At 33.7% G+C, this 23,517-nt stretch overlaps 2 protein-coding genes across 5 annotated transcripts; one reads left to right on the top strand and one right to left on the bottom strand.

Annotated features, from left to right (window-relative positions):
• The first annotated feature begins 1,981 nt into the window (after window positions 1-1,981).
• On the top strand, window positions 1,982-17,697 carry LOC106777590 (alpha-glucosidase 2). Of its 4 annotated transcripts, none has more exons than XM_014665230.2 (23): window positions 1,982-2,176; window positions 2,713-3,013; window positions 3,187-3,255; window positions 3,338-3,475; window positions 3,577-3,694; window positions 4,380-4,462; window positions 5,059-5,154; window positions 5,439-5,607; window positions 5,764-5,906; window positions 6,023-6,109; window positions 6,311-6,496; window positions 8,263-8,430; window positions 9,273-9,393; window positions 9,485-9,545; window positions 10,194-10,281; window positions 12,848-12,968; window positions 13,260-13,453; window positions 13,587-13,695; window positions 15,073-15,228; window positions 15,386-15,488; window positions 15,660-15,815; window positions 16,415-16,560; window positions 17,297-17,697. In XM_014665230.2, the coding sequence occupies exons 1-23, from the start codon at window positions 2,028-2,030 to the stop codon at window positions 17,488-17,490; spliced, it is 3,156 nt and encodes a 1,051-aa protein (XP_014520716.1). In that variant the 5' UTR covers window positions 1,982-2,027; the 3' UTR covers window positions 17,491-17,697. The 4 variants fall into 4 exon arrangements, with proteins under 4 accessions (XP_014520716.1, XP_014520715.1, XP_014520717.1 ...); XM_014665229.2 differs by having other exon boundaries at window positions 1,983-2,176; window positions 9,485-9,554; XM_014665231.2 differs by having other exon boundaries at window positions 1,984-2,176; window positions 2,731-3,013; window positions 9,485-9,554.
• Window positions 17,698-18,352: 655 nt separating this feature from the next.
• On the bottom strand, window positions 18,353-20,903 carry LOC106777273 (ubiquinol oxidase 1, mitochondrial). Its single transcript, XM_014664840.2, has 4 exons — window positions 20,494-20,903; window positions 20,201-20,329; window positions 18,707-19,195; window positions 18,353-18,625 (listed from the first exon to the last, which is right to left on the bottom strand). The coding sequence occupies exons 1-4, from the start codon at window positions 20,779-20,781 to the stop codon at window positions 18,566-18,568; spliced, it is 966 nt and encodes a 321-aa protein (XP_014520326.1). The 5' UTR covers window positions 20,782-20,903; the 3' UTR covers window positions 18,353-18,565.
• Window positions 20,904-23,517: the final 2,614 nt, after the last annotated feature.

Here is a 23,517-nt window from a genome sequence, read left to right as displayed (position 1 = left end):
ATAATGTAGATCTCCTTAGTTATGCTTATAACATAAGAAAATCATTGTTTTTATGAATATCTCAAATCTTTAGTTTATCTCTTCAGTTGTGAGTTTTCAATTTTGATAAATATCTATGTACATTTCTTCCTCTAAAGCTCCATTAAAAAAATTATATTCTTCACATCCAACTAATGTAATTTCGATTAAGATGAGTTGTTAGAAATAACTGGATTTATATTTATCTTTTACAGTAGAAAAAGTATCATCATATAGTCAATTTCATAAGTTTAAGTACGTTTTCTTGCAACCAAGTTAATTTTATACTTATCTAAAGTTCCATTTATTTTCCGTTTTAATATAAATATCCATTTACACCATATATTATCTTTTTATCTCTTAGTTTGTCAACAATCTTCTATGGTAAGTTTCTTTTTAATACATTCTTCTCTTTCCTTATCATAGCTTGAGTCCAATGTTTATTTGTTATGATTTCTTGAATTAAGATTAAAATTTATATCACATTAATATACTAATAAAACTGTTAGACAGATTTTTAATATAGATATACTGATAAATATAATATTTAACATACCATTTTTTTTCTTTCTCAAAATAATTGATAAATTCTCAATAACACTTTACCTCTTATGAGTGAGTTGTTTTCTTTGATAGTTTTGGGTTAAATAATCTTTTAGTCCTTATACTTTGGGGCGATTTTGGTTTTAGTCCCTCTTTCAAACTACAGTACAATTTAGTCCTTCAACTTTAAAAAATTCTGGTTTTAGTCATTTTTACCAACTTTTTTATACTTTATTTGCTGCTTCAAGCACGTTACATTATAGCATTTGGATTGTTTATACTGTTTGACACATTTTTGCTTCAATGTTAACTGAGAAACGCGTTTGAAACAACTAATAAAGTTAAAAAAATTTGGTAAAAAAGACTAAAACCAGAGTTTTCTAAAGTTGAAGGACTAAATTGTACTATAGTTTGAAAGAGGGACTAAAACCAAAATCGCCCCAAAGTATAGAGACTAAAAACATATTTAACCCGATAGTTTTTATCAAATAATTTGTCTTTTTCGTTACTATTGGTTTATTCGATCCTATTTGTGGTGGCTTCATCACTTGTATTTTAATTATTCTACAAATATAGATATGGTAATATGAAAAATGAGAGTTCTCCATTTCAAGGGTTTTCTCCTTCTACAGATAGGATTGACAAAAAAAAATATTATATTTAATGAAATGTGACATTTAGAATGAACCTTTAAGAACTTTAAGATCTAATTAATGTGATTAGGATTGTGAGAATTAACAAAGGCAAAATACTCAAATATTTGACAAAATAAACTTCACACAAAGAAAGTAAAAGAAACCAAAAACAATAAATAGTCAATAAAATTAATGTTATTTAAGAGACAGGGAGTGAGCAATTAATATAGCCAATTCCCATTATATTTTAAAAAAAATATATCCATAACCTCTAAAAGATGGCGATTGTTTTATATAATGGATTAATAAGTAAATGATATTTTACATTTATATGAAATTACCAATATTTATATCTTTAACGATGATTTTATTAAATATAGTGAAAAAATCTCACAGCAGTTGAATGATTGCAATAGGTCTCTTCCAGATAGTGAATTTTAAGAACTTTGCTGCAACAGTATTACTGAACATGGCTTTATTGATCACAACTTGTTTTATTAAAATAACATAATTAAATTTAATTACTATATATCAAATATTATCAATATAAAATCGTGAAGAAATTTTGAACGGTGAAATAGACAATATCTTATACATAATAATTAGCGATAAGAAATGTATTCCGAACGAACTATTCAGTACCTTTCACGTTTCCTTTTGTTTCATTAACTCATAAGATAAAACAATGGTGGAATAATTTCTATTCACCAGAAAACACAGAGAAGCGCACTCCACTACAACAAAAGTGCGTAACGAATCCAATATAATAATAGTACTAATATAATTAAAAATAAAATAATGATATAAATAGAAATCAATAGTCACGACGCGATGATCGAGGAAGCACTAGTATGGTGTAACTGTTACAAAGTTAGTTCTCTTCCATCTCCGTCGGCCTCACTGTCTCCATTTCGCTATCGCAATCATCTTCACCGTCTTCTTCGGAATGCGCCATTTTCATCTTCTGTAACTGCTCACAGGTTCCTTCCTTCATTCTGTTTCGTTCTTCCGCATCACACTTTCGAACTCTAAGTTTCTCTTTGCAATGCTACCGTCTGTCTAGGTTGTGGAAATTTCGAGAAGCTTTTTACTAAATCTCACGTTATTTACTTTGAATCAGGAAAGAGAGAACTAACTAACTTGTTCTTGTATGTTCGTATGTTCAGTCGCCAATCGGAGTCTGGATTGTGGAATTTTGAGTGTTTTATTAATCAAACCTTTGACGCAAGAGAGAGAACTGACTAATTTGTTGTTGTATGATCAGTCGCCAATCGGAGTCTGGATTGTGGAATTTTGAGTATCTTATTAGTCAGACCTTTGAATCGAGAGAGAGAAAGGGAGAAAGAGAACTAAGTAACTTGTTCTTGCTGATGCTTTTACTTGAACCTGATTATCGATTATTGATATTTCTGAATTTCGTTTAGTGTCAGTGAATGTGTTTTCGTGATTATTTACTTATTTTTGTTAAATTGGACAAGGACTGAGTTGAACACTTACGAAGTTGTGTTGTGACTAGTGCATTTTTGGTGAGCAGAAGAAAGAGGTTTTGTGAGAAGCTTGTGTCCAACATGGCTAATTATGAAGGACAGACGGTTACTAGTGGCAGCGATGTTAGATCAGGGAGTATGATTTTTGTGCCTATTTTGGAAGATGGAGTGTTCCGGTTTGATTGTTCCGTGAATGATCGAGATGCAGCGTATCCCAGTATTTCTTTTGCGAATAGCAGGGATAGAGACACACCTATCTCGACTCAGAAGCTTCCTTTGTATATCCCTACGTTTGAGTGTCTTCTAGAGCAGCAGGTTATCAAACTTGAGGTCAGTTACTTACTTTATTTGTTCCTGGTATCCAATCTTGTGGTTGTAATCTTAAAAATGTTGGTTATCTTTTAAATTTGTGAGTGCTAGTTTGCGAATTTTTTTTCCTGGTTTTGTTTGCTGCTGTCTTTTCTCTGGGCTTCATAAATTGATTGAATTTGTTTCTGAACCAGCTGCCTGTAGGTTCCTCCCTTTATGGAACTGGAGAAGCTAGTGGAGATCTAGAGAGGACGGGCAAAAGAGTAATTCAATCTTATGGAATTTTTCTTTTTAAAAAAGATTTAGTTATTATCTGCATACAGATCAGTTATGTTTCCTTTGCAGGTTTTCACGTGGAACACAGATGCATGGGGTTATGGACCTGGAACTACATCCTTGTATCAATCCCATCCATGGGTGTTAGCGGTTCTTCCCAATGGTGAGGCACTTGGAATTCTTGCTGACACTACAAGGCGCTGTGAGGTACTGTGTTATGTGGCCTTTTGTAATTTTAAACCTTTCACGGAAGTCTGTGTTCTTATTACAGTGATCTGTTTAATGGTCATCTATTTGCTCATAAGCAGATTGATCTGAGGAGAGAATCAACGATACAGTTTGTTGCTTCATCCTCATATCCTGTCATTACATTCGGCCCATTTTCTTCACCCACTGAAGTGTTGATATCCCTATCAAAAGCAATTGGTAATTTCTACTAAAATATTCAGTGATAATTAGGTAACTATGCGGCAATTATACCTCTCCAACCCTTTGTCTAAGGACTCTAAATTAGAAGATTTTGTGCAATTATGTTTTTGAAAAACTAAAGTCTTTCGTCATTTTTGGAGAGTATTCCATAGCTATAGAAGAACACATGAATAGGCTGATGAAATTTACACCTAAAAATATGAAGATTATCAATTTGTAATCTTCAAATTGAGAAAGCATGTAATATGTGTTTAGTATAGTATTCCTTTAGATCTGCGTAAGTGATACCTATACTATACGAATAAAAATCATGAAGATCTTTTCTGAAATTAAAATTTTGTGTAAGTATTAGGATGTGACCAGTATAATGTACAATACTTTTCAGCTTCAACATTTTATTGAAAATTTCTTTCTTATATATATATATATATATATATATGTATGTATGTATGTATATATATATATATATATATATATATATATATATATATATATGTATGTATGTATGTATGTATATAACTTGATTTGAAACAGTACACCACCATCTATATAGAGAACACTAACTCTAAAGTAACAATTACAGAGAGATCTGTAGAATCTTCTAATTACTTCTCGTAGTACGCTTAGTATCCTACTAATATATATATATATACACACACACACATTTACATTTCTTTTTCAGGAACTGTATTTATGCCCCCAAAATGGTCGTTAGGCTATCATCAATGCCGTTGGAGTTATTTATCTGACCAGAGAGTTCTGGAGGTACTTGCTTTCGTCTCAGCGGTGATTTACGTGCTCTCATATATGGAGAAAGCTGTAGAACCTGAATATGACATGTGTTCCATGACGGTTTTCCCTGTAGTCTTTTTGCATGAACTATCTTTCTGGTTAACAATAAACAAAATCATTAATTCTATTTTGTGTATCTGTATTTCAATATGTAAAAGATATCTGGCGTTTTTGTATGGGATGATACGTGCTTATATGACAGAATTTGAAGTTTCTTCATTATTGGGTATACCCACAAAATTCAGTAGATTTGGTAATCCTGAATCCCTGGGATTCTCAGGCATGTAAAAGCTGTTTAAACTATTTGTTTGTAATTGAATAAGAAAATCCATAATCATTAAAGAGTAAACATTACATCATCCAGGGAATCTTTAATAGCTTTCAGCTGTCATGTTAAATACGATTTTCCAAATTTTTTATGCATAACAGATAAATTAAGGTTTGTAGACATTCAAAATAGCTAGGAATATATAATATATGCATTGGTAGGAACATAGTTTTTTAGATTCTAACTTTAGTTTCTCATAAGCATGTTTTGCCTTGGTTGTAATTTTAATTAAACTTTGCAGGTTGCAAAAACGTTCCGGAAAAAGTGTATACCTTGTGATGTGATATGGATGGATATTGATTACATGGATGGTTTTCGTTGTTTCACCTTTGACAAGGTAAGTTTTGTACTCCTAGAAAAAGGACCAATAATCAGTTTACAGTTTTAGTTACGGTTATAGATCTTTCTAATTATGAACACGAATTGATTTGGTGATTAGAAAGTGCAACGTATGTCTCAAAGGATGTATTTGAATTATTTGTAATAAAAAATTGTTTTATTGGCTTGCATTTGTTGTCCAACCTGAACTGGATATTTGAAAAATGCTTAGTTTACTTTTGAGTTATTCATTTTAATGTACGTGATAATATTGTTTCTTAGAAAGTATGTGATCTTTTTCAGGAGCGTTTTCGAGATCCTACATCTTTAGTGAAAGATCTCCATTATAGTGGTTTTAAAGCTATTTGGATGCTTGATCCTGGAATCAAGCATGAGGATGGTTATTTTGTATATGATAGTGGTTCTAAAAATGAAGTTTGGGTCCAAAAGGCAGATGGAACTCCTTATGTTGGTATCGTCTTTCTTTTTGACATGAATATTCTGTACTTCTGTGGTGCCTGTTCATGACCTTACAAAATAGACCTGCAATGTTTTTTACATCAATTATGACTGTTCATCCTTTCTTTTGTTCTTTCTATGATTCATTATACCATATATACATTCTCAGGGGAGGTGTGGCCTGGACCATGTGTCTTCCCTGACTATACACAGTCAAAAGTTCGTGCATGGTGGGCAAATTTAGTTAAAGATTTCATTTCCAATGGTGTTGATGGTATATGGAATGATATGAATGAACCAGCTATCTTTAAGGTAAATCATGCTGGTTTCTTTTCTTTGAATAACATGACACAATATTTTATCCAAATCTTATTGTTGTGGCTCTTGATGTGTTTCATTTCCATCTTCCTTACCCATTTCCTTTCTAGGTTGTTACAAAAACAATGCCTGAGAGCAATGTTCATAGAGGAGATGGTGAACTGGGGGGTTGTCAGAATCATTCGTTCTATCATAATGTAATATACCTTTTCCCTTTATTAAGATGTTGGAGCCACATGTTTTTCAATCATAAACTTGTCAAAGCACTTTGGTTATATTATTGGGCACTGCCTGCATCTTGATTCTAATGTTAGTTTATAACCTAGCTTTGATGAGTGTTTTGATGTTTTACTTTATAGGTTTGAAGTGTTCTTAATTATTATAGTTGTTCTCTATAGGTGTATGGTCTACTGATGGCAAGATCAACTTATGAAGGCATGAAACTAGCCAATGAAAATAAGAGGCCTTTCGTTCTCACTAGAGCTGGATTTCTTGGCAGCCAAAGGTATGCTTCAACATGGACTGGAGATAATCTTTCTACCTGGGAGCATCTTCATATGAGTATCTCAATGGTACTTCAGCTGGTGAGATTCTCAGCAGCATGTATGCTACTTCACTTGATCAACATTGTCGTTTGATGTTGTCTTAGTGCCATTAACTTCTGCAGTTTCTTGCAAAGCATAGAATGCATGTTCACTCAATCTTACAAAACTAGTTTGTGAGGTTAAAACTTCTCAAACACTATTAGGGTCTAACTTGATTGTATTGCTAGTGTATATGAGATGAGATCTCAACTAGAAAGTTTCTGGAAACATTGTATATGTAATCTAGCTGGATATTAGTCGTTTCAACCATTATTCAATAGTTGCTAGCTTAAGTTTTGAAAATTTAGTCACCCAAATGACTCTTTTATTTGGTGCTACAAGACAGTACCTTCTTAAGACAAGGAATTTGACAGCAAGTGGTAGTCATTTTTTAAAACGTTATTTTAGATATTGTCTGACTATACGTTCGAAGTTTTCTTCAAGTTGTGGTATGCTTTATTCTCGTAAGATTTATTAGCGTACTATTTTTCTAAACTTTCTTCTTGAAAACTGTCAGTAGTCAGAATAAAATCCTTTTTAGTTCTCATTGAAAACAATTTTTTCATAACTTTTGAAAAATGTAGTTCAGTTAAGTTGTCGTCTTTCTGTAATCTAATATTTATTTCAAATTTAAACTTGCAACCTGAATGAACGGAAATAATATTATATTTGAATGAAATATAGGGCCGTATGATGCATATACATTAATACAGTACTATATATGTATTCTGCGATACACGATACATTCGTCAGACCAGCATATCTGTGTTGAGGACGTATCTGATACAGTTAGTATTTGTATATTGTCAACAATTAAAAAAAAAAATTCTCAATATATAAGGAGTTCTTAGAAGTTAGCACTGTTGCTTATTGTTGTACAACTAATAATCCTGTTTTATGAATTTGCATCATCCTTTGGGTTATACGTTGATCTAATAGAAGACTTTATTAGCCACGCTGAATAAGACAGCACGTCCCAATATTCGAACTGCCCTTTTTTCCTAAAATAGCCTTAGATATAACATTGCACTAATATGTACAGTTTTTAAAATATATAATATTTCTGATTTATTCTGTGAAATCATTTTCAGGATTTGATATGAAAGTACCACATAATTAAAAAACAAGCAATGTGACAACAAATGTAGATAGAAACAACTTCAACTCATTAATTATGTATCCATTTAGAAAATATTTAATAATGGTTTGCAATTTTAATATGATTTTTAAGAAAGTTGTAATATATTTATTTTATTTTGTTAATTATATATATGTGTGTATAGATATATACACTTTAAACGTATCTGAATGTATTGTATCATATGTTTTTAAAGATGAGACGATTGTCATATCAGATGTGTTGCAATACTGGTATTATATTTGTGTATCATTCTATGTAGTTCAATACTACTACTAAATGCATCGAGATGATATGTAAGTCCATTTATGTGTCTTCACCTATTAGTTTAAGCTTTTGGAATTACTTGTTCATGACATGCTATTAGACTTGCCTATAACCAAGTCGTATAGAGTTCAGTCCTTGCTGCCTCCATTCTTGTAATAAAAAGTTGGATCTTTACAATGATAGGACAACTTGTGCGGTTTCATGCTTAAAGCCTGAAAAGGCTTTGTTGTGGATTTGTTTTAGAGATATAATATAAAATCATTCATTCATCTTCACGTACGTAATAGTTTAAGCTCACGTGATTGTTTGTTAATTTGAATGTGTTATGTTTCCCTTCATAGTTTGCTTTCCTTCTGTTCAGGGACTTAGTGGTCAGCCACTTTCAGGTCCTGATATTGGTGGATTTGCTGGAAATGCAACACCTAAGCTTTTCGGAAGGTGGATGGGTGTAGGTTCCATGTTTCCCTTTTGCCGAGGTCATTCTGAAGCTTCCACAGCTGACCATGAACCCTGGTCCTTTGGGGAAGAGGTTAGGTCATCTTTGTCTGTATAAAATCACTATCCTCTTGCAGTTTTCATCTTATGTGCTATACATTTATCTAAATTGTATGCTGAAATATTTTATCGTTACATATCACATGGAGTAGCTTGAGAAAAATCAAACTATATGAGAGAAAAGATTCTACTGTCTTGAAACTTTGAAAAAATCAAGGACATATTTTCCTTAGGAGATAAACTCTTTTTTCGAGTAAGCTATCTCTATTCCAAGGAAGTGCTTTTATTGTGGGTCTCCTGAACCAGGCTTGGGGACACTGCTTGAAACCATACAAGGTTTACTTTAACCTGGTCACTTTATTCACTTCTTCAATAGACCTAAAACCTAGAAGAATCTCAATGTATACTTCTTCCTTTAGACGTCGACGCAAGAAAGAATTTTTCATATTAAATGATTGAACCTATTCATACCCTTCAATGCCACATCTTCTTTCTCCACAAGTGGGATTCATGTGCCATGTGCTTCTGACACATGATGGCATGTCTGACTGCTGTTCCTTCTGCCATTAGGTTGCAGTTTGAGACCTGCCACCGTTTTGCACAATCATTAGCATGTATTCTTTTCTAGAGCATTACAATTGTATTCTGCTACTGGCTTAATCAGGATTTTATTCTTTTAATGGTAATTTGTTATTAATGTTTGCTTCTTAATATATTTTTTTGTTGCTACATATTTCTTTATTAGAAACAACATTAATTATTTTTTATGCAATCCTTTATTTGACGAACAAGAGGATGAGACACTTTGCAGTCCTTATAATTGTCACATAATGAAATGATGCTTTGCGCATCTCTAACTTTTGCTCTAACTTTTAGTGTGAAGAAGTTTGCCGATTGGCACTGAAGAGGCGCTACCGTCTAATCCCTCTTATCTACACTCTTTTCTATTTTGCTCACACCAGGGGCACTCCAGTGGCAACCCCTATTTTCTTTGCCGGTTGGTTCATGTCTTCGGTTCATGATATATGAGCTTACTGTGTACACATCAAGAATTTTTACATATTTATGTTCTGATTTTGCTTTTGCAGATCCAAAAGATCCTAGCCTGAGGAAACTTGAAAATTCGTTTTTGCTTGGTCCGGTCTTAGTGTATGCAAGGTTCTTACTTCATTAATTTATCAGTAATGTGGACAACGCTACTATATTTTGTATTGCAAGGGTGAATGATTAAAAAAAGTACATTTTAAGTTAGATCTGATCATGGTAGATCCCATTATCTTTTTTTTTTTTTGTAAAACTTATACTAGACATCACTAAGAAAATATCGTTAAAATCAAATTTATTAGACATCTATCATTTGTCTTCACATGAAAAAAACATTAAAAACAAACTTTTAGTAAGCAGAAAACATTAAATTTATTAAAAATATGAATATTTGAATGGTACTATTTTTGTACCAGAGAAACAAATATAAATGATTGTATTCACTGATGCTATCTGCTCTGTCTGCTTTAATTTGTTCATTTCTTTGAATTTCAGTTGATTCCTCTTCCCACCTTTATCTGACCTAGTCCACTTTTTTTATTATTATTATTATTATAAATGTAATATTAAAAATGTGTAATGTTTCGTTCCTTCGTTAACAAACCACATTTCTAATTATTTGTGGTGTTAAGATCTATGTTCCTTTTTAGGGTCGCCTCATGTTTAGTTAAACTTAAAGTTTTCCATAAAGTTGTATAACACGTTACTGTACAATTTTTCGCTGCTTTAACATGTTATTTGTATATTGATCAGCACCTTACAAAGACAGGGGTTGGATAAGATGGAGATTACTTTACCTAAGGGAATATGGTTGACTTTTGATTTCAATGATGCACATCCGGTAAATGATTTTCCTGCTCTTTTGGTTTGCATTCTTATTGTGGAAAATAATACTGATTTATTATTCAAATCATGAAAAATACATTCTGATACCCTTTATTTGTAGTAATCTAATTCTTCTAAAAAGGGAAATAGGGAAACTAGGAAATCTTGAAAATATAAAATAAAATAAAAGATTATGTATCTATTTCCTCTAATTAGGAAGATTCTAAAAGATATTATCTCAAATTACAACACTCCCCCTCAAGCTGGATCATACTAGATAGTATGAACCAAGCTTGGAATAGACAAACTCAGTAAACCCAATAAACCAACTTGGACAAACTTCAACCTAGACAGCAATGGATGAGGGCGAACTTCAACTTCGGGATGGTGACTTGCAGCAGCAAACAGCAACAAACTGCAAGAACAGATGAAGGGCCTGCAGTGGCGAATAGCAACAAACTGCAGGGACTGAATTGCCATCAATAGTGGCGATCAACAACAAAACTTCAAGGGACTTAACTGCCCTAAACATCAACAAGCTTTCAGGAAACATCTGTCCTGCAGAGGCAAACAACAACAGACCTGCAGGGACTACACTACCCTGCAGCGGCTGGAAATAAAAGGCTAACAACCATAAACATGTAGGGCTTAACCACCCTAAACAACAACAAAACTTCAAGGGACTTAACTGCCCTAAACATCAACCAGCCTTTAGGAAACATCTGTCCTGCAGAGGCAAACAACAACAGACCTGCAGTGACTACACTACCCTGCAGCGGCTGGAATTTTCTCCTCCTCACGACTAAACAGCAGAACGTGAAGGTGGAAGAACTAGTGAGAACCGATCCGTACGAGGGACAAACCTGAATCCCATAACTTTAAAAGAGTCAATTCAGCGGTCAGTCTCAAAGAACAACTCCGAATGAGTTGTTATAACAAAGCATTGGCAGAAACCAAAAACACCATGGCATCAAAAGGCCAAAAACAGGTTGGAGGTCCAAAGTTCTATGTTGGACTACTCCTAAATGGTGATACTTAACATTGTATCACAAAAAATACAGGCTAAACTTGAACCCAAGAAGGAAGTTCTCTCCAGGGGCTGAAAAATATTATGGCTTCTTTAGATTCCAAGGAACATGCAAAAACATCTTTTCTGCAGCATGGAAAAGAAAAGGAAGAAGCTTCGTCGAAAGAAGAGGATGAAGAATCCTCCGGAGAAGAGGCAGAAGATGGCGAAGAGGATGAAGAATCCTCCGGAGAAGAGGCAGAAGATGGTGAAGAGGATGAAGAATCCTCCGGAGAAGAGGCAGAAGATGACGATCTTCCACCACCCATCACCAAAACCAACGGCTAGTGCACTTAATAGAAATAGACTCCCCTTTATGCCACAGGCCAATGAGACATCACACTTCCAAGAAAGAATCACATAATTGTAACCAGATGGAGGAGACAGGCTTGGCCACAGGTGTCGATGCATTCGGCGGCACAAGCAGCGGATACGTCGGCAAGAAGCATCCATCAGTAACGAATTTAATGAGAGGGAGAAACCCAATGGAGGAGGAAAGGTCCTAGTCATGAAACGTGAGGCGAAACCCGTTGATGGAGGCATAAACCGAAACGCAGTAACCAGAAGGACCAAATCAGAACCCAGACACGAGAGCGAGGTCCGGCGGAAGTGGGTCACACCAAGGAGCAGAGACTAAAACTCAGATCTACTAAAATATAGCCCAAACGAGTTGTCACCGACCCTAGGAATGGGCTCAGGAGGCTCCGGCGACCCTGTCTGCGGTGTCGGCGGCGAGTGGGTCTCGCCGGAGGTGGGAGCGTGGGCTACACGCACCGGCGACGGTGGCGCCACGTGGAGGCTCCGTTGACGGAGCGACTTTTGGATCTGTGATCGCCGGTGTTGGGCGCACCTTTCTGCCCTATCGACGACCCCAACCGACGACGGCGGCAGCGGCGGTGGTCGGACAGCGGTGGCGGTGCAACTTGGTGGACGGTGGACAGCGGTGAAGAGCGGCGTTGCACAGCGGAAAAAGTAGCGAAGGCAGTAGTGTTGGATTATTTGAAGAAGAGACTTTCGATCCCAAAGGGAATGGGTTCGAATCCCACTCTAATGATACTCAGACGAACTCTCTATTTGGCAATACTGGAAAAACGAACAGAACTTGGCTAGGGCAATTGGAGCCCAAAAAAAGCACAGGTTTAAAAATAAGAGAATTTTAGGGGCTGTCGGCGGCCATGACGGCCGACCGTCGGCAAACAGCAAAACAGCGGAAACGGATCAGACAAGCTCTGATACCATGTGGAAAATAATACTGATTTATTATTCAAATCATGAAAAATACATTCTGATACCCTTTATTTGTAGTAATCTAATTCTTCTAAAAAGGGAAATAGGGAAACTAGGAAATCTTGAAAAAATAAAATAAAATAAAAGATTATGTATCTATTTCCTCTAATTAGGAAGATTCTAAAAGATATTATCTCAAATTACAACACTTATTTTAATATTATGTTTATTTATTTTTGTGCACAAAATGATTTTATTTCATGTTTTTTGTTTTGTCTTTGAATGTCAGGATTTGCCAGCTTTATACTTAAAAGGTGGCTCAATTATTCCTGTGGGCCTCCCTCTTCAGCATGTTGGAGAAGCTAATCCCTCAGATGACTTGACCCTTCTTGTGGCTTTAGATGAACATGGTGAGTCAATGCATTCAAACTTCCCTTGGCATGCTTGTTGAGGTCTGTATTATTCAGATTAGAGTTTTTCTCTCAAATGCCATATGAATATGATATTTTGTAGGGTGTTGTAATGAATTTCAGAGCTTATTTGAGCTTGTTAAAATAGTTTATGATTCCAATAAGTTATTAGCTTCTTTCGATGTGCAACTCATCTAAACAAGCAATTTGTGGCATAAGCCCTTACAAGACAAGAACTTATTTAACAAGTGCTTAAGGTTTTTACCCAAATGAACCGTTAATCATTGACAGGGAAAGCTGAAGGTGTTCTGTTTGAGGATGATGGTGATGGATATGAATTCACAAAAGGGAATTATTTATTAACACACTATGTGGCTGAACTTAAATCATCGGTAGTTACTCTGAGGGTACACAAAACTGAAGGATTATGGGAAAGACCCAAACGCCGCCTGCATATTCAGCTATTGCTGGGTGGGGGTGCAATGGTATGTATTTTTCTGAGATGAAACTATGGAGAATCTGAAACCTGTTTCAGAAAGAAACTGTGAAAACTGTGTTTGATTGTATCTTTTACCTAGTACTTTGGTTTGAATATTTATGAAATTGTGTTATAAGCAGCTTGAAACATGGGGAAGTGATGGAGAAGTTCTGCAACTAATCTTGCCTTCAGAAGAGGAGGTGTTGAAGCTAGTATCTATTAGTGAGAAGCAATACAAGGACCGTTTGGGTATGTGCTTGTTCAAATATCATCGGTTGGTTTATGAATATCAATTTCGATTTATAGGTTAGGTTATTTTTTATATTCATTTTGGTTTTTAATCTTTTATTCTTTTTCTCTTAAAAGTTCTATTTGACTCTTTTCTGTCAGTTCTTATAACATCTCAGGTTGACTTTTGACAGTTTAAAACCACCAATAGTTATTGGACTGGCAAAAACAATTTGTTGGCAGTGTTTAATGACCATATATTATGAACATGAACATTAGCTCAAGAGATAAACAACATAAGAGAGTCTTCTTTGCCGAAGTAAATTTATGTAAACTGCCCAGTGGGTAATTCCATCAACTTAGTCCCATTGGATTTAAAAACACATACTCGAAATGCCAAATGACCGTCTCTAACATTCTAAGTGCAACCATTAAGAACAGTCATATGTTAACGCAAGTGTATAATATCCTTCCAAAACTGAACTGGCCCCAAACAAAAACAAAGACCAAGTAAAAGATGGTTCATGTTTCCATCTGGAACTGTTCCTTAGAACAAGGTTTTGATGGCAGTTTTTGAGGTTCTTCTACAAATCACTCCATAGAGATTATATCTCTGCCCCTTCACCAGCTTTGGATTGCAACAAATCAAATTGGGTGCTAACAACTTGGTCACAACTTGTCTTTCTAATGTTCCCATCTCTCTAGTCAATGATGTGAATCTTATGCTTTGCTGAGACAAATAATTGTTTTTATAGCAGTGCACCAGCTTAAAGCAATTTATGGTGTTTTAAAACCATCGGAAAATTGATCATACTTATTAAAAACTAAAATTACTACAATCAAAAAATTTCAACCTCAATTTTTTTACATCTAGATGTCAAAGAACTAAACTAAATCATTTTAAAAAATAGAAGATTAAATTGAACATTTCAAAAGATAAAAGACCAAACTGAATATTAAAATAAGATAAAAGGTTACAAGTAGAAATTAGCCTAATTTATATTATATGTATGCTTGTGCTGCACCAGTTCTTATTTTCTTGACCATTATTTTCTCAGCAGATAACATTTTATTCTTTAGTGTACTGTTTTTAAGATCTAATATGTATTTTGTTTTAAGATATGTCTTGGTTTAGATGTTCTGCTTACTATTTGTGGTGTAGTTTGTATGTATTTATATCTGCTTTATGGTTACTTTTCCCGTTGTTGATAATTGTCTCATTTTAGTCTTTTGTACGGACTTTTAGTTCTTCCACCCCGTCCGTGTATAGAGTTGAGGCTGATCAATTGTATATCCTACAATGTTATATTTTACATTTATCGAGCATGCATTCAAGGGTCCCATAACTTCCAATTCTATATCAAGGTGTGCTACATTCTGCTATTTTTTATTTGTCAGAAAATGCAACTGCAATTCCTGATATAGAAGAGGTTTCTGGACCCAAGGGAACAGAGCTTTTAAAAACTCCCATTGAATTGAAAAATGGGGAGTGGGATCTTAAAGTTGTTCCCTGGATTGGGGGTAGAATAATCTCCATGACACACATTCCTTCAGGTACGTCGATCATCATTTGCAATATATTTATTTTGTTTTTTCAATGATTGGGAATGTACAAGTTGCTTGTATTTTCTCCATGGCACTCTGATGAAATAATGTATGTTGTTTATAATATGCACTATAATGTTCATGATAATAAGCAATCTGCTTTCAGGAACACAATGGCTCCATAGTAGGATTGAGATCAATGGATATGAGGAGTACAGTGGTACGGAGTATCGTTCTGCTGGGTGTTCTGAGGAGTATTCTGTCATTGAGTACGTTTCTTAAGTACTTCATTTTCATGATTTCATCAAGGAAAATTTTGTCAAGGAATCATTGAAGGCAGTAGATCCCTGAGTATAGAATTTTAGGATGGTATTTATTCTTGTCCTACTCCCCTTTTAATTTTCATATTTAACACGTTTTTGTGGAAATCTTTTTTTCAGTCGAGAACCTGGGCTGGTGGTGTTAGAGGGTGATATTGGTGGAGGATTGGTTCTTCAACGTCATGTCTATGTTCCAAAGAATGTTGCCAACATCATCCAGATAGACTCTAGTATAATAGCCCGCAGTGTTGGAGCTGGTTCTGGAGGGTTCTCAAGGTTATATCTGAAGCCTCTTCTCTTGTTTCCTTACACATTATATCTCCTTTATGATCGTATATACTATATTTTGGTAATTTTTACGTATCCAAGCAATTTACTCTTTCAAAAGTACATTTGGATGAATATCTCCAGAGACATATCATTCTTTCAAAAATTCCATGAACAAACTGTCCTAAAAGCTTGGGCAGCTCTTAGGCAAAGTGTGGATAATGTAAAGGCATACTTGTGCTGAAATTAAACTTTTTGTATTAGAAAAATGGGGCTAACAAGGGTTGACGACCTCTTATCCACTGGTGTCATACAGGTTCTTAGGTGGAAATAATGGTTTTATATTATATTTCTAACAGAATGCTTCAGAATTGATTAATATTCATCAATAATCTGAATTCTAACATTCACATAGATTGTTAAAGTAAACTAAAAAGCAGAATTTGCTTTTTTGTGTTTTTCACTATATTGTGCACGAGGATTCAAGTGTAAAGTTTAGATGTTAACGACAATATATCCTTCATGTCTATTATTTTCACTGCTGTATTGTTTCTGTCAGTTGTCTCAGATGCTATAACTTCTACTGTGCTTCCTTGTATTTTCTGTAGGTTGGTTTGCTTACGAGTTCACCCAACGTTCATTCTTTTGCATCCGTCTGAATCTTTTGTTTCATTTACTTCAATGGATGGATCAGTGCATGAAGTCTTTCCTGATAGCGGGGAGCAATTCTTTGAAGGAAATCTCATTCCTAATGGTAATATGGTCATTTCATCTTTTTTCTAACTCCTTACTACCCATACGGAGTGTGGGAACTTCTACTGGGATGAAATAATAAATTTATTAGTTTGGCTTAGGTGAATACTTTAAGTTGCCATAATTTATTCATCTCAACCAACCATATAAATTTAAAATATTTAATTTTTTATAATCAAATTATAAAAATGAAGAGAAACTGGCATGCTGGCTTTTGTTTTAGCCTTTAAACATGAAACCTGGTCTTTATAATTATTCCCAATTTTGATATTGGTCTCCAAACTTGAATCAGTCGGTTTTGAGTGCCTATATTTGCAAAACTTATAAGAAATAGTCTTTTCAAAGCTACAAAGAATTAGTCATGGTGTTTTCAAAACTACTAAGAATATGTCTTTGGTGTTTTCAAAACTACTAAGAATTTGTCCAGGTGTAAGGACTAAAGACCAAAACCTAAATGTAGGCCTGGCAGCGGGGACCAATTCTATGAGGTTCGTGATTGTAGGAATTCAACCAAACATTTAAAGGATTAGGGGACGAAAACCAAAAATTGATAAAATAACAGGAATGTTTTGAAACGCACTTCTATTATTGTTATATTGTTAACTATTTTCGTATTGTCTAGGAATTTTTAGTTAACTACATTCATATTGTCATAATTTATTTTCAAATCAATATTTTCTGAGTATGGACAGCAGATTGGTGTGCCCTGTAAAATTTTATTTGTAATTTTCTTTCAGGTGAGTGGAAGCTCATTGACAAATGTCTTGGCTTGGCACTGGTCAACCGATTTAGTGTAACTGAGGTATTCAAGTGTCTCGTTCGCTGGGATTGTGGCACTGTCAACCTGGAGCTTTGGTCTGAGAGTAGACCTGTTTCAAAGCAATCCCCTCTTCGAATTTCACATCAATACGAGGTTTTAAGAATCCCATAATAACCAGATATCTGGAATGTTCATAATGCTGAGTAGTGCTGCAGCAAAACATGCACGTAAAACTATGCATCTGAATTTCTGTGCTCCTTCCTTCTTCCTGTTCACCCGAATGCCTGTTCTGTGGTTGAACTCTATTTCTGAAGATATAGCACATATTTGTACTTCGAATCTCATTAGGATCGTATTGTATTTGTCGTTTTAACGCCCAATTTCATGGTTGCTGTATTAACCTCTTCCTAAAATTACTTCGAAATAAAAAAAAAAATAAAAATGAAATGAATCTTTTCTCATAACTTAAAATTATTTGTAGGCTAATTTTGTATCATAAAAAGGTTATTTTATTTTTCTCTATTTCTCGTCTGAGTAAAATTTATTCAAACAAGTTCTAAATTGAAATAAAATTACACTATTTTGTCCAAGGAAGCGTTTTTACTTGGAAGATTATATAATTTTTTTATAAAAGTAAAAATATTTTGTAATAATAATAATATATAAGTGAAAATTCATTGTTTCTCATACTCTTATTAAAATTCAAATGATATAAAAAATCAATTTATTTAATTAGAGAGCAGAGGGGTGGCAAATTTATTGAGGTGGCCATGGGGTTATAAAATTCTGCGTGTTGCCACTCCAATTCTTATTTCACACTGAAAGAGCACTTGTCGGCAAACTAAAATTTCTTCATTACAGTTGTAGGGGTAATGATCAGTGAGTGAATTGGGAAGATGGAAAATAATTGTACCATGTCAAATAAATCTCTTAACATGGACTGCGTCTTAGTATGTCTATTAATGATGATTTTCAAACACAGTAAAATACATACTGTAAAATCCATATTCACATGGAAGAAGAAATCAACGAATTTGTAAGCAAAATATATCATGTATCATATAAATTCCACTTGTACTTTGAAGAGTGCACTGTAGAACTACAAAAGCTTCAATATGATTCTGAAAAATTAAAGGTTTCACATTATTTACAGACATCATTAGACAACCAAAAACCCACTGTATAGTCAGTCACCAGAAATTTTATTTATTCTGTAACCAAAACCACTGGAAGCCAAAAATTGACTCTAGTGATAACCAACTGGAGCAGCTGTCTCTTTTAACTCACGTCCTTGGTAGTGTATGTCCTGCAATTCATTACAAAAAAATAGCATCAGTAAAAGAAAAACCATTAATATTTTTTGCCAATAATATATAAGGTTAATTACCGAAGCAAAGTGGTTGACATCACGGTGGTGTGCCTCGTCAGCTCTGACAACCGTGACAACATCCCTTAAAGTGGAGTCTGGTGGGAGTTGCCAGTAGTCGATGGCAATGGCTGGAGCTGGCACATTTTCTATGTTGCCCTTGTCCAATTCCTTCAGGAACTCCGTGTAGGAGTGTATTGCCTCCTCCTCAAGGTAACCCACCATGCGGTGTGCAAATTTAGGAGATATCATATACCCCAAAAAGTATGCATTGAAGAAAACACCTTGCACAGTTATGACCAGTGCACGCTCGTACCACTTTGGCTTTGCCACTTCCATGAACGTCATTAGATGCATCCGTTCATTTTCTGCTTCTTCTAACAGTGCTTTGATCCAACCCCCACTGTGCTCAAATCTTCTAAGTGATTTCAAATGCAATAGCATTCCTGCTACCATCCCAGGCACTGCTGCCACTGTTTCTAGCATCATTGCTCGGCATCCATATCGTCTCTGTTACATTTCCACAAACCACACTTAACAAATTAATATACAAATGTACACAATTCGAGTTTTCTTTCAAAACTGAGTTTCAGAAACTCTTGAGTTCCATATTAAGCACATACTTGGAAGGCGTCGTTTATTTTTATGAACTAATGACAAGTTTAAGTTTCTTTTTTTCAGAAAAAAAAAAAAAAAGAGTTATTTTGATGTGCTTGTTATCCAACTGGCCTAAGCCGCTGGCTCCGAACCAAACCACATGCAAACATCATATGTATTATGCGTATCAAATTTATTTTTAAGTAAAAACAAAGTGACCCAATAAGATTCCCAAGAACACAATATTAATATTTTCAAAAAAATATAGTAAACAGCTTATAACCATGTTTTAGAATTTATGAATACAAAATATTTTTAAAAGCATACATGAACCAGTCCAAATTTAAAACCGTTCTATCTAAAAAATTGAATTCAATAACGGACAACGGAATTAATACATTTCGTTCCTAATGGAATTTAATACATAATGATTAAAATTAAACGTTGTAATTTCAAAACACAAATCAGGTAAAACAAAAATTGAACGTATTTTTTTTTGGAAAACCGAACATTAAAAGCCTTAAAACCGTTGAAAAAGTGTTATAATAAATTACTGATCCTTTTTTATCGGTGAAATAATCGAAATAATTGAAAGAGACACATACATTCCCTGAAACCAAAGGAATATATGCTGCATTTATTTTTCGTAGAAAGTAGAAAAAGGAGAAAAATAAAGAGACGGCAAGAAATAAAATACTAATGTAGAAGACAGATATATGTATATATATATATAGAGAGAGAGAGAGAGAGAAAGCACATTGAAAGAAGCGTAAAAGGAATTATTTTTAATGCTTAATATTATAAAATAAGATAACAAAATTATTTATATTTGATATTCTACTTTTCCAAAAACTGAAATAATGTTTTTTTTTCTTTACTTTATTTTGTTCCTACTGTATGGGAAGAAATCCAAAATACCTGGAAAAACAGATCAGTGGGGTATCGGAGAGTTTTGACAGTCCAAAGAGCCATTTTGTCAAGAAATGTGGTGGGTGCATGATGCTTTTTCAGATCAATTGAAACATCTGCTTTGTATGTCTCCCATGGCTTCATTTCAACCAAAACAAAACCATCATCAACAAATATACACATTTTCACAGATCAAACAACCTTCGATAATAACTTCTCTCAAAAATTTTGTAAAAAATCAGCAAAATAATGCATAAATTTGTTCATAAAATAGAAAGAAATGCATATATATTTATACAAACCCTAAAGCAATTCCACTTCCACTCTGTGCCATCTAGTTTGGTGATCTTAGAGGGTTCAACGCCCCAATAACTCACAATCCCTTTTTGATCTTTGTTTTCACCACCGCCACACACACCAACCTTCTTCTCCATCTTCTCCTTCTCCGGCAAAACCAAAGTGCTCTCACTCCTCACACCACCGCCATAAAACGCTCTTGCACCACCAACTTCACCGCTTAAACCCTTCGCCACCAACATGACAGTGTTGGCCACACGGTTGCTGCCTCCGCGAATCATCATCGTCGTCATCGCCAACGCACCAAAATCTGGACTCTGATAGAATAATCACGAAAGAGAGAAATGTAGTGAGTTGAGAAAATGAGGAAGAAAGCTTTGAGAAACTGAGTAGTTATTCTTGGTGATGGAAGAAAAGGGTTTAAGGAAGATGTATATATATAAGAGTGTATAATGTATAATATATGGTCAATTTGTGAAACACGTTGACACGTTGGATAAGTGAGAATTAGTTGGCATGGATTTTCTGGAATACTGTCATTAAAATTATTTTTCTAAAGTCTTCTAAATTACTGCCTATTGCCAAAGATGTGCCTTTCAAAATTCCACTTTGCTACTTTTATATTATTTTTGTTTATTAATTATTATTAGTTAGTGTAGTTTAATCTTTTAATTTTAAAAATACGTGAAATTAAATATTTTAATATTTATTAATAAAATTTATTTTATATCATATTTACATGTACTATCAGATTCATGTACTGCGTATTTGTACGGCGTAGCAGTGATAGTTGATGATTTATTAAAAGTTGTTTATTTCTTGGAGAGCAAGTATATAGAAATATCAGCTTTCGTGTGTATGAAGTCTCAATAGTTTAAAAGCTGTGGCACACATATTTAGAAATAACAAAAAATCTTTTGCATGAGACTCGTTTCGGAAAGGGAGAAATTAATTGTTTTAAACAATTTTCTAAAAATATCCTTATTTCACACAAACTATTTATGATATCATATTTAATAATTTTTTTTATATTTTAATTTAATATAATATTATTAAAATTTGTGTTAAATGAGTGTACTGTTAAAAAGTCGTGTCAAACTATCATTTCCTTTTGGAGGAGTTTTCCTTTTAGTTTCTGGCAGTGTCTCTTAAAATTCAAGATCAAATAATTTAATATGGCAACATTGTTTTTTTAAACAAGATGGTATAATTTACTTTTAATATTAGGAAAGAGGTTAGCTTTTTTAAAATTTAGATGTCATTGCTTACGTAGAATGAAAAATAAAACAATTATTTAATTAAGATTTAAGTTTATGTAATTTTAATTACTTTTAATTAAATTTCTGTTTTTTTTTATTTGATATTTTGAATTTTAATTTTTTAATTAATTTTATTGTCTTAATAAAGATAATTAATTAGTGCATAAATATTTTTATTTTGTTCTTGAGATGATAAAATTAAATGGTTATATTGTCCATCTAACATTAAATATCCAATTAAAAAATATAAAAGTTTTAAACATTTGATAAAACATTAATGAAAACTTCATTTATACTTAAATTTAAAATTTAATTAACTTGTTTATTTTATTTTTTATATGAAATATAAAAATCATACAAACTAATAGAAAACATAATATTGAAGTTGATAGATGTTTTATGTAAGGGCCTCAGAAAAATAAATAAGCCATTGGGCCTAATTGGATAGTCTGACCCATTTCACTTAGAGCGTGGCTGGGAAAAGGAAAACTCTTTTGTTCATTTCTGATTTCATTTCACAGAAAACCCTTTTCTCTCTAAGTGTCAAACCCTAACTCTACTCCACCTTCTCTCTTCTTTTTCAAAAATTTGAACCGTACAAAATTTCATTTAGTGTCTTCAAATTGTTCCTGGCGTCGAGGGCTTCCGTTCGAACCCACCATCTCATTGTTTCATCGAGTAAGTAAATCTTTCCCCTTTCTTATCACTGTTTTTGACGTAAGTCGCACCATTTTCTGATTCCATGAGCTCTATGTGATCTTGTCTTCCATTCTTCGTTATTTCAACTCAAAAAGCTAAAGTCTATCACCTAATTGGTGATTTGTAGGTCTCTCGGTGCCCTAATTGCTAGGAATACTTTAGAAGCGCTTGTTGTTGCTTGTTTCCAGGTAAGGGGAGCTAACTATATAAGTATTTTGTTGTTCTGATTAATTCATGAATTTATGAGAAAATATGTTGAATTGCGTTTGTACACTGATTAACTCTGTTTTAATGCTCTATGCATGTTAAATTTAACTGTGATATATTGTTTGATATTTAATTGTCTCTGTTTTAAGTATTTGGTCTTGGAATGTTCTGAACCTTTGGTTCATTCTCTATGTTTGATTGTGATTGTTATATTGTGTTGCTGAACTGAATTTCATTGAATTGATGATCCTGGAAATGATTCCTATTTGTATATTGGTTATGATATGCTCTGAAGGAAATTGATGAATCTGGTTGCTGGAATAAGTTGGGGGTGATACTGATTTGATGGGAAATTATGGGTTAAGTGTAGCCTCAGATTTTCTGAGAGGGGCGTATAACTTTGGGAATTAGGAAAAAAAATAATAGGATAGCTGATTAAATCAAATAAAAATACTTGGGACTTGTTGGGAACCTTCTCTGTTGGTAGGATAGAGAGAACCTAAAAACCAGAGCTGCACATCCCTGATCATAGAGCAGCCCTGGCCTGATCCAGTCAGTTGTGACTAGTCATATGTGTTGGTGTCGAAGGTGAGTCTGATGCGTAAGACATCTGTTCTCTCTCCGGTTACCAATTGGGATAAGAGAAGGATTGGGAAAAATATAGAATTCTTAAGCTAGTTATATAACCAGCAAGGTTAAAAATGAATAATTTAACAAGTAATTTCATAATTAAGGAAACATTGTAAATTATTTTGAGATAATATGTATCATAATATATTATATTATTGATATATAGATTATATATATAATATATAACATGATGAGGGTTTAGGTACTGTAACATTAATATTAATATTAATATAT

This window comes from Vigna radiata, chromosome 11 (assembly GCF_000741045.1).
Source record: "Vigna radiata var. radiata cultivar VC1973A chromosome 11, Vradiata_ver6, whole genome shotgun sequence".
NCBI lineage: Eukaryota > Viridiplantae > Streptophyta > Magnoliopsida > Fabales > Fabaceae > Vigna > Vigna radiata.
The sequence above is the reverse complement of the archived record's forward strand: the minus strand, read 5'-3'. Positions and strand labels throughout refer to the sequence as shown.